This window comes from Salmo trutta, chromosome 27, assembly GCF_901001165.1.
Source record: "Salmo trutta chromosome 27, fSalTru1.1, whole genome shotgun sequence".
NCBI lineage: Eukaryota > Metazoa > Chordata > Actinopteri > Salmoniformes > Salmonidae > Salmo > Salmo trutta.
In genome coordinates, this window is record NC_042983.1 from 25,647,753 (window position 1) to 25,661,406 (window position 13,654).

At 40.0% G+C, this 13,654-nt stretch overlaps 1 protein-coding gene across 1 annotated transcript; it reads right to left on the bottom strand.

Annotated features, from left to right (window-relative positions):
- Positions 1-3,433: 3,433 nt before the first annotated feature.
- Positions 3,434-8,276, bottom strand: LOC115165185 (fibroblast growth factor 17). The gene is made up of 3 exons (XM_029718204.1): positions 8,101-8,276; positions 7,287-7,393; positions 3,434-3,906 (listed from the first exon to the last, which is right to left on the bottom strand). The coding sequence occupies exons 1-3, from the start codon at positions 8,237-8,239 to the stop codon at positions 3,616-3,618; spliced, it is 537 nt and encodes a 178-aa protein (XP_029574064.1). The 5' UTR covers positions 8,240-8,276; the 3' UTR covers positions 3,434-3,615.
- Between the last annotated feature and the right edge of the window lie 5,378 nt (positions 8,277-13,654).

Below are 13,654 nucleotides of genomic sequence, written 5' to 3' on the forward strand. Positions count from 1 at the left end.
GGGTTTTTGGGCTTATCCTACCAAAAAACCTGAAGCAAACAAAAATGACTTGATCAGCCCAATGGGGCACAATTACCGTTGCAGTATACAATGATAACCACTAGAGTGAACTGTTACTCCACTTCAATCATCCCAGTATTAGCAGAAGAGAAACATTTAAAAAAGACTGACCAGGTGAAAGCCATGATCCCTAATTGATGTCACTTATTAAATCCACTTCAATCATTGTAGATAAAGGGGAGGAGACAGGTTAAAGAAGGATTTTTAGCCTTGACAATTGAGACAGATTGTGTATGTGTAACTTTCAAAGGGTGAATGAGTAAGACAAAAGTGCCTTTGAACGGGGTATGGTAGTAGGTGCCAGGCACGCAGGTCAAGAATACACTGTTTCCTGTGTGTATCAAGACAGGTCCACCACCCAGAGGACATCCAGCCAACTTGACGCAACTGTGGGAAGCATTGGAGTCAATATGGGCCAGCATCCCTGAGGAATGCTTTCGACCCCTTGTAGAGTCCATGCCCCCAATGAATTGATGCTGTTCTGAGAGGGGGCTTCCAAGTCAATATTAGGAATGTGTTCCTAATGTCTGGTACACTCAGTGTATACCACTAGTTAAGGGGGGGACACTGTAATTAGGATACCTACTCCATTGAGTTACATTTGGATGTGTCAGCAGGCTAATTTATTTAAGCACTATTATGAAAGTATGGGGGGAAAATGTCCCTATAATAGCATTACACAAACCCCAGTATTGGAAATGGATGCTCTTATCTGGCTTTTGATGATGATTGAATAAAAGACAGATGTGAGGTGAGGGATGAATGGATCAGCACCTCCAGTGGCACCTCCAGCACCTCAGGTTGAAAATAGATCAAATTAATATTAAATAAACATAACACCACATCTCTTGCTATTAATGATAATTAATTGTAATACCCATGTCTTACTTCCTTGCCAAGTTCATTACAAGCGATAATCTCCACAATATTATTGGCCTATTCCTTGATAAAGGGCTTAGTGGCAATATAATTTGGGATCTGTCATAACAGTGCCATAAATCCATGTGATTGATCATTTGGAATCATGACAAGTTCATCCTAAACAGAAAATGAATGGCGTTAGGAGTTAGTTTGATTGTTGTTGTTGAATGAAGCATTTACGTAATTGTACAAAACAGTAGGGCTAAGCAACAGAATTAATAGCATGAAATTGAGTAAGTATAATAAGTACATGTCTCACTTTGATAGTACGCAAATGATTTCATATTTCTGACTATAAGTACAGTAGCTAGGCTACTTATTGGTAGATGGATGATTTAAAGCACGTGTCAAACTCATTCCACAGAGGGCAGAGTGTCTGCAGATTTTCGCTTCACCCTTGTACTTGATTGATGAATTAAGGTCACTAATTAGTAAGGAACTCCCCTCACCTGATTTTATAGGTCTTAATTAAAAGGAAAAACCAAAGACCTGCAGGCACTTGGCCCTCCATGGAAAGAGTTTGACACCCCTGATTTAAAGAATCATACCTGAGCAATGAATCATGTCTTGGCATAGCTGTTCGTTAGAATGATATGCCACTTGGCTACAGATTTTTATACTGGATAAATTTTTTTATGCACTGGTTGTGCACACTGATCTGTGAAACAAGAACATTACTACTTCCTGTACATTTCTGAAGAGGTTTTCTTAATTAACTTAGAAATCAATTTCAGCACTAGTACCAAGAAAGCAATCATATCATATGAGAGAGATAATCTAAAGGTAAAATGTTGCATTTGTCATGCTTAAGTTTTGTGATAACCAAGCTGAACATGTTTATTAATGTACCTATCCTATACCCACTCTGTCACGGGACCAATCAAAAAGCAAAAGAAAACACATACATACAGTGAGGGAAAAAAGTATTTGATCCCCTGCTGATTTTGTACGTTTGCCCACTGACAAAGAAATTATCAGGTTTATTTTAACAGTGAGAGACAGAATAACAACAACAAAAATCCACAAAAACGCATGTCAAAAATGTTATAAAATGATTTGCATTTTAATGAGGGAAATAAGTATTTGACACCTCTGCAAAACATGACTTAGTACTTGGTGGCAAAACCAGGTCAGACGTTTCTTGTAGTTGGCCACCAGGTTTGCACACATCTCAGGAGGGATTTTGTCCCACTCCTCTTTGCAGATCTTCTCCAAGTCATTAAGGTTTCGAGGCTGACGTTTGGCAACTCGAACCTTCAGCTCCCTCCACAGATTTTCTATGGGATTAAGGTCTGGAGACTGGCTAGGCCACTCCAGGACCTTAATGTGCTTCTTCTTGAGCCACTCCTTTGTTGCCTTGGCCTTGTGTTTTGGGTCATTGTCATGCTGGAATACCCATCCACGACCCATTTTCAATGCCCTGGCTGAGGGAAGGAGGTTCTCACCCAAGATTTGACGGTACATGGCCCCGTCCATCGTCCCTTTGATGCGGTGGAGTTGTCCTGTCCCCTTAGCAGAAAAACACCCCCAAAGCATAATGTTTCCACCACCATGTTTGATGGTGGGGATGGTGTTCTTGGGGTCATAGGCAGCATTCCTCCTCCTCCAAACACAGCGAGTTGAGTTGATGCCAAAGAGCTCCCTTTTGGTCTCATCTGACCACAACACTTTCACCCAGTTGTCCTCTGAATCAGACGGGCATGTATATGTGCTTTCTTGAGCAGGGGGATCTTGCGGGCGCTGCAGGATTTCAGTCCTTCACGGCGTAGTGTGTTACCAATTGTTTTCTTGGTGACTATGGTCCCAGCTGCCTTGAGATCATTGACAAGATCCTCCCGTGTAGTTCTGGGCTGATTCCTCACCGTTCTCATGATCATTGCAACTCCACGAGGTGAGATCTTGCATGGAGCCCCAGGCCGAGGGAGATTGACAGCTCTTTTGTGTTTCTTCCATTTGCGAATAATCGCACCAACTGTTGTCACCTTCTCACCAAGCTGCTTGGCGATGGTCTTGTAGCCCATTCCAGCCTTGTGGAGGACTACAATCTTGTCCCTGACATCCTTGGAGAGCTCTTTGGTCTTGGCCATGGTGGAGAGTTTGGAATCTGATTGATTGATTGCTTCTGTGGACAGGTGTCTTTTATACAGGTAACAAGCTGAGATTAGGAGCACTCCCTTTAAGAGTGTGCTCCTAATCTCAGCTCATTACCTGTATAAAAGACACCTGGGAGCCAGAAATCTTTCTGATTGAGAGGGGGTCAAATACTTATTTCCCTCATTAAAATGCAAATCAATTTATAACATTTTTGACATGCGTTTTTCTGGATTTTTTTGTTGTTATTCTGTCTCTCACTGTTCAAATAAACCTACCATTAAAATTATAGACTGATAATTTCTTTGTCAGTGGGCAAACGTACAAAATCAGCAGGGGATCAAATACTTTTTTCCCTCACTGTACACACTGTCATATTAAATATATACATAAATCTCATTTACTCTCTTACATGATTTACATGGGATCATTTTACAACAAAATTACTTTAGACTTTTTTGCATTTTAAGTATCTTCACATATTAAAAACATACAAAAATAAAATTACAATTTTTCCTCAATAATAGTCCAATTTGTTCTGTACTAGGCAGCAGTCTGTGATTTCCTGTTCCGTTTCGCTCGACGGGTGGGTGGAAAACTGATAAACTCAAATTGTTTGATTCTGTCCATGTTGGGGAAAGGTAGTGGGCCCTTGTGTAGCCTCTTGATGAAATGGACCTCTCTCTGGTTCTCCCTCGTCTTGGAGGCTTTGATGGGCCTCCCTTTCCTGGTGAAAGCCACATACCAACCCTCATACTTGGCATTCTGGAAGGCAGTGTAATTGTTCTCCAGAACAATCTCTGTGAAGATACAATCCCTGCTTCTGCCATCAGGCTGTTGAAAGGATGAGAGAGAGGAAAGACTAAGTAAAATCCAAGTTTATAGGCACATACACAGTTTAGCACCACTACTAGAAGGCATATTAAAAACAACATCTGATTAGGCTACTTACAGTATTTCCCTCTGAACTACACTGCTATCTATTCATTTCCACGCTCCAAACAAAATTCAATACTTCAATATTGTAATGAAACACAGAACTATTAACAATTACAAACAAATGCAAACAATGTGTACAAGACAAGCCAAATAGTAGCCTACATGGCAAGGTCAAACCCATTGTATCTACATTTTGAGACAGTTTTGTTAAAACTACAAGGAAGATACCACATACTGTTTCAGTACAGCCAATAAACTACGAGTAAACTAGGAATAGTGAAGAATGTATTTAAAATAAGTACGAATTATTAGCAGCATATCCAAACCACACAACGATAACTATATTGTAGGAGTTGTGAGAAGTATTAGCAAACTATTCCTCTCTAACCTAAGTTTTTCAAATGAGAGGAACCACTAGAAAGCTACACCCTTTATCTACATTTATTTATTCACTAGATTAAACCAGAACCTAATCTTTTAAAATGATGATGACAGATGAAAAAGATGATGCGAGATGAAACCCTTTATTTCTCATGGCAAGCAGACAACACTGAATACATATTTTCTGTTTCCATTCAAGAAGTGGAGGGTTGACTCCTGACCAAGCACCAAATGGAGTGAGGAGAGTTTCTCCCATGCCTTGAAACTGTAATGCTACATGAAATACAAGTTGGGTTGTCTCTCTGTCACCGACCCTATCCAGGCTAATGAATAACATTACAAATAAGTAGCATTATAACACAATATAAGTCACGTATATCTCATATTGTTCTTACTTTTTAACTCTGAATTGTTGGGAAAGGGCTCAAAAGCAAGCATTTCACAGTAGTCTACTACACCTGTTGTATTATGCGCATGTGACAAATACAATTTTAGTAAGTATACACTACCGTTCAAAAGTTTGGGGTCACTTAGAAATGTCCTTGTTTTTGAAAGAAAAGCACATTTTTGGTGCATTAAAATAACATCAAATTGATCAGAAATACAGTGTAAATATTGTTAATGTTGTAACTATTGTAGCTGGAAATAGCAGATTTTTTACTGAATATCTACATAGGCGTACAGAGGCACATTATCAGCAACCATCACTCCTGTGTTCCAATGGCACGTTGTGTTAGCTAATCCAAGTTTATCATTTTAAAAAGCCTATTGATCTTGAGAAAACCCTTTTGCAATTATGTTAGCACAGCTGAAAATGGTTGTCCTGATTAAAGAAGCAACTAAACTAGCCTTCTTTAGACTAGTTGGGTCATCAGCATTTGTGGGTTCGATTACAGGCTCAAAATGGCCAGAAACAAATACCTTTCTTCTGAAACTCGTCAGTCTATTCTTGTTCTGAGAAATGAAGGCTATTCCATGCGAAAAATTGCCAAGAAACTGAAGATCTCGTACAACACTGTGTACTACTCCCTTCACAGAACAGGTGTGGCAGAACACTCCGGGATGCTGGCCTTCTAGGCAGAGTTCCTCTGTCCAGTGTCTGTATTCTTTTGCCCATCTTAGTCTTTTTTATTTATTGGCCAGTCTGAGATATGGCGTTTTCTTTGCAACTCTGCCTAGAAGGCCAGCATCCCGGAGTCGCCTCTTCACTGTTGACGTTGAGACTGGTGTTTTGCGGATACTATTGAATGAACCTACCAGTTGAGGACTTGTGATACATCTATTTTTCAAATTAAAAACTCTAATATACTTGTTCTCTTGCTCAGTTGTGCACCAGGGCCTCCCACTCCTCTTTCTATTCTGGTTAGAGCCAGTTTGCACTGTTCTGTGAAGGGAGTAGTACACAGCGTTGTAAGAGATCTTCAGTTTCTTGGCAATTTCTTGCATGGATTAGCCTTCATTTCTCAGAACAAGAATAGACTGATGAGTTTCAGAAGAAAGTGCTTTGTTTCTGGCCATTTTGAGCCTGTAATCGAACCCACAAATGCTGATGCTCCAGATACTCAACTAGTCTAAAGAAGGCCAGTTTTATTGCTTCTTTAATCAGGACAACCGTTTTCAGCTGTGCTAACATAATTGCAAAAGGGTTTTCTAATGATCAATTAGCCTTTTAAAATTATACACTTGGATTAGCTATCACAACGTGCCATTGGAACACAGGAGTGATGGTTACTGATAATTGGCCTCTGTACACCTATGTAGATATTCCATTACAAATCTGCTGTTTCCAGCTACAATAGTCATTTACAACATTAACAATGTCAACACTGTATTTCTGATCAATTTGATGTTATTTTAATGGACAAAAATGTGCTTTTCTTTCAAAAACAAGGACATTTCTAAGTGACCCCAAACTTTTGAATGGTAGTGTACATCAGTTTTTTTGCAGTTTCACTATTTAGCGAACCAAACTCTTTAAATTATTTTCTATTTGTTTATTTACAATAACAATTATACTGAACACTGGTCTCAGACGATCCCGCAGGTGAATATAAACGCAACATGTAAAGTGTTTCATGAGCTGAATAAAAGATCCCAGAAATGTTCCATGCGCACAAAAAGCTTATTTCTCTCAAATATGTGCATTTGTGCACACATTTGTTTACATCCCTGTTAGTGAACATTTCTCCTTTGCCAAGATAATCCATCCACCTGACAAGTGTGGCATATCAAGAAGCTGATTAAACAGCATGATCAAGTGCACCTTGTGCTGGGGACAATAAAAGGCCACTCTAAAATGTGCAGTTTTGTCACACAATATAGTGCCACAGATGTCTCAAGTTTTGAGGGAGTGTGAAATTGGCATGCTGACTGCAGGAATGTCCACCAGAGCTGTTGCCAGAGAATTTAATGTTAATTTCTTGACCATAAGCTGCCTCCAATGTCGTTTTAGAGAATTTGGCAGTACGTCCAACCTGCCTCACAACCGCAGACCATGTGTAACCACACCAGCCCAGGACCTCCACATCTGGCTTTATTCACCTGCGGGATCGTCTGTGACCAGCCACCCGGACAGCTGATGAAACTGAGGAGTATTTCTGTCTGTAATAAAGCCCTTTTATGGGGAAAAACTCATTCTGATTGGCTGGGCCTGGCTCCCCAGTGGGTGGGTCTATGCCCTCCCAAATCCACCCATGGCTGCGCCCCTGCCCAATTGTGATATCCATAGATTTGGGCCTAATGAGTTTATTTCAATTGACTGATTTCCTAATAAATGCATTGAAATTGTTGCCTGTTGCATTAATATTTTTGTTCAGTATACATAATGACCAACAAGGAAACGAGCAAGCTGGAATTCTTACAACTTTGAAAGTGATGTGGATTTGATATCATACCTTTCCAACCAGTTTCCCCTTCCGGTTCATACAGAGGTAGCGTCCACTCTCTGCACCTTTGATCCGAACCCGACTGCCAAAGGTGTCAGTCTCTACAAAGAGACGTGCTACAACATCCACACAAATATCCACATGAAAACGGTGTGATAAATCCACTAGGCATATGTAAATTCACTACATAACAAGTGTATTTTATTCAAAATCTTATATGGAAGTAGAATAATCCAAACCTGTATAAAGCCAAAAATAAACTGTCTGCCATCTATTGGCCTACAAGAAAATAATATGCAAAATGGAGATCCTAAAATAAACTGACATTTACTGGAGAGAGACCAACACTATGTGAGATATTATGTGTTTCAGGTTTGAGACATATTAACGAACCATTGCGATGATTCATTAAGTGTTATCTTTAATCATGTTTGAAGACAAAAGAAATGGAAGTGGAACACAACAAATCCCAAATGCAGTTGTCCTATGGGTCAATTGATTTACCCCCTGGTTAATTAGGGTTAACAACTGGATTGTGTATTGGACCAGGACAAAAGACTTGGTCTGATTCGCCAGACAAGGGTTTAGATACAGTAGGAAGGCTAAATGAACATACAGCCCCACAGAGTGTCGGGCCAGCAATAGGTGGGCAAGTAGCCTAGGCTAGCCCTGCAGACCTCTTCATAGACAGACAGCTCATTACAAATGCAGTCCTCATTAAAAACTATTCATAAGCCTTTAGCCTTGTATGCATGGCTCCGACTGGTTGAAAACAGATACTTTGCCCAAATGCAGCCACCATTGTGTCATGGGAACAACTTACCGTAATTGTTGCCGTCCTCAGCAGTAGCGGCGACCCTCTTGCCCTGTATCTGGACGTGCTTCCCGCTGGTCCGGCTGTATAGTTGATAAACCCTGACCTGTCGCCGGCTAAGCTGGTCCGTCATTGCGCCCTGCTCCATCACATACTGGTTAAAATTAGGAGACGGGTGATTCTCCCCCTTTTTATGCAAAAGGGAAAAATAAAATCACATATAGAATTTTCTTCTAACCTCTATTTTTTTTCTTCTAAAATAACCAACCACCGCCTGAGGAGAGGCTCACTGAATAACTCAATCCAAACAATAAAAAATCTGAGTTTGTAAATGATTTGGTAAAACAAAAGCCCATCATATCAAATACTGGGGTATCACAAAATATTGTGTGACATTAGCCATATTAAGTGCATTCAGGAGCAAAAGGCCCACTTGAAAATAACAAGCAAGCACTTTAAATAATTTTTATCATCAGCCAAAAACTGGATGAATCAACGTTGTTTACACGTTATTTCAACCCCCCAAAAAGCAATGTCATGACGTTGAATCAACGTGGAAAACGAATTGGATTTGCAACAAGTATAAGGGTATAAGGGCATTTCGTCTTTTTTTCGCCCTATTTTTAATCTAACTAACATGGTGATATTTTGGTTGATTTCACCAAATGTTAATCAAAACTGGACGTTGAACTACTGACGTCTGTGCCCAGTGGGAGATGCCTATATATTTTTTTATTTAACCTTTATTTAACTAGGCAAGTCTGTTAAGAACAAATTCTCATTTACAATGACGGCCTAGGAACAGTCGGTTAACTGCCTTGTTCAGGGGCAGAAAGACAGATTGGTACCTTGTCAGCTCGGGGATTCGATCTAGCAACCTTTCGGTTGCTGGCCCAACGGTCTAACCACTAGGCTACCTGTCGCCCCAAACTGTCTATACAATCAATCTGCGAGGAATCAATCTGCAATCTGCGAGGAACTATGGAAGAGGGTTTACCTGAGCATGGCACCACAACACGAAGAAATGAAAAGATCTGCAAAATAAAATCACAATAAATAAAACATTATCACCAACAATGCAATCTGTTTTGATAAGAATGTTTCAAAAGGTATTCTTCTTACATGTAAAAACAGCGCTGATTTATTCCATACATTCTTTCATCCAATCGCAAATGTTTTTCTTCACAGAGAGCAAGTAGCCTAATATTCCCAACGGATCCAAATAGTCCAAGAGTTCCCTTGCATCCGCTTGACCTGTCCACTCCGTGTCTCTCGTTAGTTTATGAGTTTATTCCATTCACACACCAACTTTCAGATGTGAAACACCTTCTTCATAAATTCATATGAGAAACACATCATGGTACGCATATGGGGAAAATCTTATACTCCAGTTACTGCATGTTTGTTGAAGTGTGAAGGTCTTCCTGAGAGTATCCAAAAAGTCTGCAACCAAGAGAGTCACCGAGATCCATCATACATTTTAGAGTCAAACTTCCAAAGTCCACAGGAAAAACTATTAGCTATTACCATTTGGATGTTTATTTCAAGAGAAGAAAAGTGTCACCCATAGGTACTGTATCGCAATGTAGCCACGATGTAGCCCCAAGTAATTACACGTTTAAAAAGCCCTCTTACTCAGCGCGTCTTGGCCTCTTGCTGGGCAGTGGTTAAATGTTGAAAGGCAGGTCCCTCCCACGAGTTGGGAGTTGGAGGTTTTGTATTGTGGGTGGGCAGGGCACAGTTGACTGTAAAGTGGAAAAAATTGGGGCAAAAGGTTTTGTAGCTCCCTGGTGCAGATGGTAATGGATACACTTTGGGTATGTTTTACGCACAATATTACGCATATTATTAGCCTACGCAATTAACGACAAATGAACCAACATGCAGTATGCATATCAGCATGAACTTCGTATGTTTGTTTAATTTTATGAAAATACACAAGATTAAAAAGACTGATTACAAGAAAAGTTTTAATGTAACCCTACATCTTGTTTTTCATCTCTCTCTCGTGACGGATATAAAATGCGTTTTTATCAACTATGTTATAATGCATTTATATCATAATTAATCACTGTATACATAAGTGAGTAGCTTAATGTCACTTGAAGGGGTGTGGCAATGATGCGCCAAATACTCCATCGCGTTTCCATTCTTTCTCGTTGAGCAGTTGACTGCTCACACGTTCAGCTAATGTGTAAAACAAATCATTTTCACAATAGGCTGTTTCGTCATGATGCAACGGTAGTCTGGTGAGATAAGCCAATGTGTAGTAGCCTAATCAACATCACTAATTGATGACTAACTGATGTTAACAGGATTCTTATTTTTCGCTGGTTAAACTGGCATTCATTGAATTAAGGTCTATTTTTGTCTAGGCTTTCACCAGTGTCAAAGCCGTCATCGAGGTTATGGTTATGTCTCTGAGAGACTTTGATAATTGCACAATTTATTGTTTCAGTGCAATACATGAGTTGTAATTAATGTTATATGAAATGATGTTAGAATTTCTTTAGTTACTCTGATATCTAACACAGCACATTAACTACAGATATTCTTAAACCTAGCAGCACAGATTGCATGAGACAAGTTTGACAATTGGAAAACCTTGCACTGTTATAGTTTAATATACATTTCCTACCATTAAAGGGTACATTCAAACACTACATTGTGTCATGTGGGCTCTGTGCAAGAATTTAGCAAGTCTCAGTGTTTACATCGTCCACCGCTCACATCACTGGCCCTCTGTTCAGCCAGAAGTTAAGCATCTCTGACAAGTTGTAGCAACAGCAGTTAAGCATCTCTGACAACTCATTCTGCTGAATGTGTGACAGGCATTGGTAGCCACTGACAGACTTCGTAGCAGTTGATTCCACTTGTTAATGTCACTTCTTAAAAGTGGTCAGTCAGTCCATCCATCAAGTTGCGCTGCCCAAGCTGTAGTCTCTGACATAATCCAACAACAAACAATGTTTTTTGGTGTAAAAAACAAAACAAAAAACAAAGTTGCAGACAAGCAAGGTAACATTCATGATTTGAGAGTAAGGAAACATTCTCCAAACACATTTGTATGTATACATATAGATGCATATACAGCAATACAAAAATAAACCACAATTTCTTATGCAGCAATAATAGACACCACATCACCTGGAAAATCTATTTGCCAGGCATCTGTTGATATTTGATCCTGTCTTCAGCTTAGTCTGCTTGTACAATTCAAATATACACTTTTTAAAGAATCTGACAGGTGTGGCATATCAAGAAGCTGATTAAACAGCATGATCATTACACAGGTGCACCTTGTGCCGGGGACAATTAAAGCCCCACCACCACCCCATACCACCACCACACGACACCACCACTAGTCCACCCCACCCATTGACCTTTCACGCATAAAATGAACATTTTTGGTTGCTCATCACAAGTAGTTTTGAAGACATTGCCATCCTTAATGTTTCATGTCTCTAGTATTTTCTATCTATATATTGGTATAGTGGGTGATGAATATGACTGTGGTTCAAAAGGGTTATTACACACTGCTATATGTAGAAACACGGCAGTGTGGGATGTTTAGCTCTTGTGACTAGACTCCAATTTTAGGAGCTAACTAGCAGAAATTTGGGGAGTGGCTGAAGGGAGAGAGAGCTTTTGCAGTAGCTAGCCTCATCACTGTGGAATTCATCTCCAGCAGGCTGCCTTGCTCTGGTGTCAGCAATATTTTTTGGGAGTGGGATGTATAACGAAAAAAAGAGAAGTGGCTTCATGAAATGCCGCTCGTCTACTCCCCCCCTCCCCCCAACACACACCCCCACTTCAGTTTACAAAGTGACGGTGAGATCTGAGGCCTTGCAACCTGATCTTATTTATTCATGTCTCCACTGGCTTTACTGGCGCTAAAGCTGTGATGGAAGTAACCAGACTTTCACTGAAAAGCGGGCACCTACAGCCACCCACAGAAAAGGCACAGAGAGAGAGAGAGGGGGGTGACTTTTTAAAAAGACTTGGGTGGAACTGCAGAAACCCATGACAGGTGGGCAGATAGATCTGACTCAAGTGTCATGCTTCATTGTGAAACTGATCATATGTGATTGTAAATGTATAGACACACCCATATTTAAACAGAGACCACCTTAGAGCATAATTTGTCTCCCAAAATCGGACAAATCAGATGTGAAAATGTTATTCCTCGTCATGCAATGACCATGTTTTTTACCTACCTCAAATCAATTCATGTTTTGCCACCAGTTGACCAAAGGCTGCCTGCATAAAGTTATGGACAGCTTTAAACCCTCACTATACAGTATCACTACTTGTAATTACTTATTATTTTGAGTAACTTCGTCAACACATGACAATCTTGATCCAGTATACTTCAGAGCTACTGTACCTCCAGTAACAAGTGAAAGGACGATTGGTGGTCTCCCAACAGCTCCAACCACATCGTAAAGATCTCCACCATAAAGACCAACTGGACACTCTTTTCTGACCCTGCAAAAATAGAGGCAAAGGTTTAGAAAGTGGGTGGTCCTCTTTATGAATGATAAAAACTCAGATTGTTTCAGAAGATGAGCTTGGAGAATATCTGTGGATTGCCACTGTGGATGCTTTCACAGCAGTGGAGCATCTCCACTCATGCCACCCAAACCCCTGCTATTAGGTCACTCCGCAGTGCTCTGATGAGAGGGCACCATAGACTTATAGGAGGGCTCTCGCCATTGCTCTGGTTGTCCAAAGCCTGTATGACAGAACATACATACTTGCCTCTTATAGAATGTTCTGTTAGAGAGGACTTTTTCTAGAACTGTCATACTCAGACGTGAGAGATAAATGATGAGACATTTGTAAAAATGTATCAACATTTTACTAACGTAATTAACTTTAATCTAATTCCATTAATCCTATGTTTTTATTTATACATGTAGAGTGTGCTCAAAATGTACAGATTTGTGGATATTAGAAAGGCCTCTGACCCCTACGTATACCCCAACCATTTGCAAGCTGACCATTTGAGCTTGCCAAATTTGACACAGCTGACACAGGCAATAAATTTGAACTAGTTTCCCCACCCCCTTTATCTGTAATGAGCCTTGGCCTACAACCCTTCGCACACACACACGCACACACACACACACGCACACACGCGCACATAGAATTTGAATGGGTCCAGAGTTATTGCCAGCACATCAAAATATGATGTATGCTGCTATATTAGAGTAAGTGCATTTGCTAGTATTGGAAGACACAGTACAGGCCTAGTCAAAACACCATATAATAAAAATATACAGTACCAGTCAAAAGTTTGGACACACCTACTCATTCCAGGGTTTTTCTTTATTTTTATTATTTTCTACATTGTGGAATAATTGTGAAGATATCAGACATATGAAATAACACACATGGAATCATGTAGTAACCAAAAAAGTGTTCAACAAATCAAAATATATTTTGTATTTGGGATTCTTCAAAGTAGCAACCCCTTGATGACAGTTTTACACACTCTTGGCATTCTCTCAACCAGCTTCATGAAGTAGTCACCTGGAATGCATTTCAATTAACAGGTTTG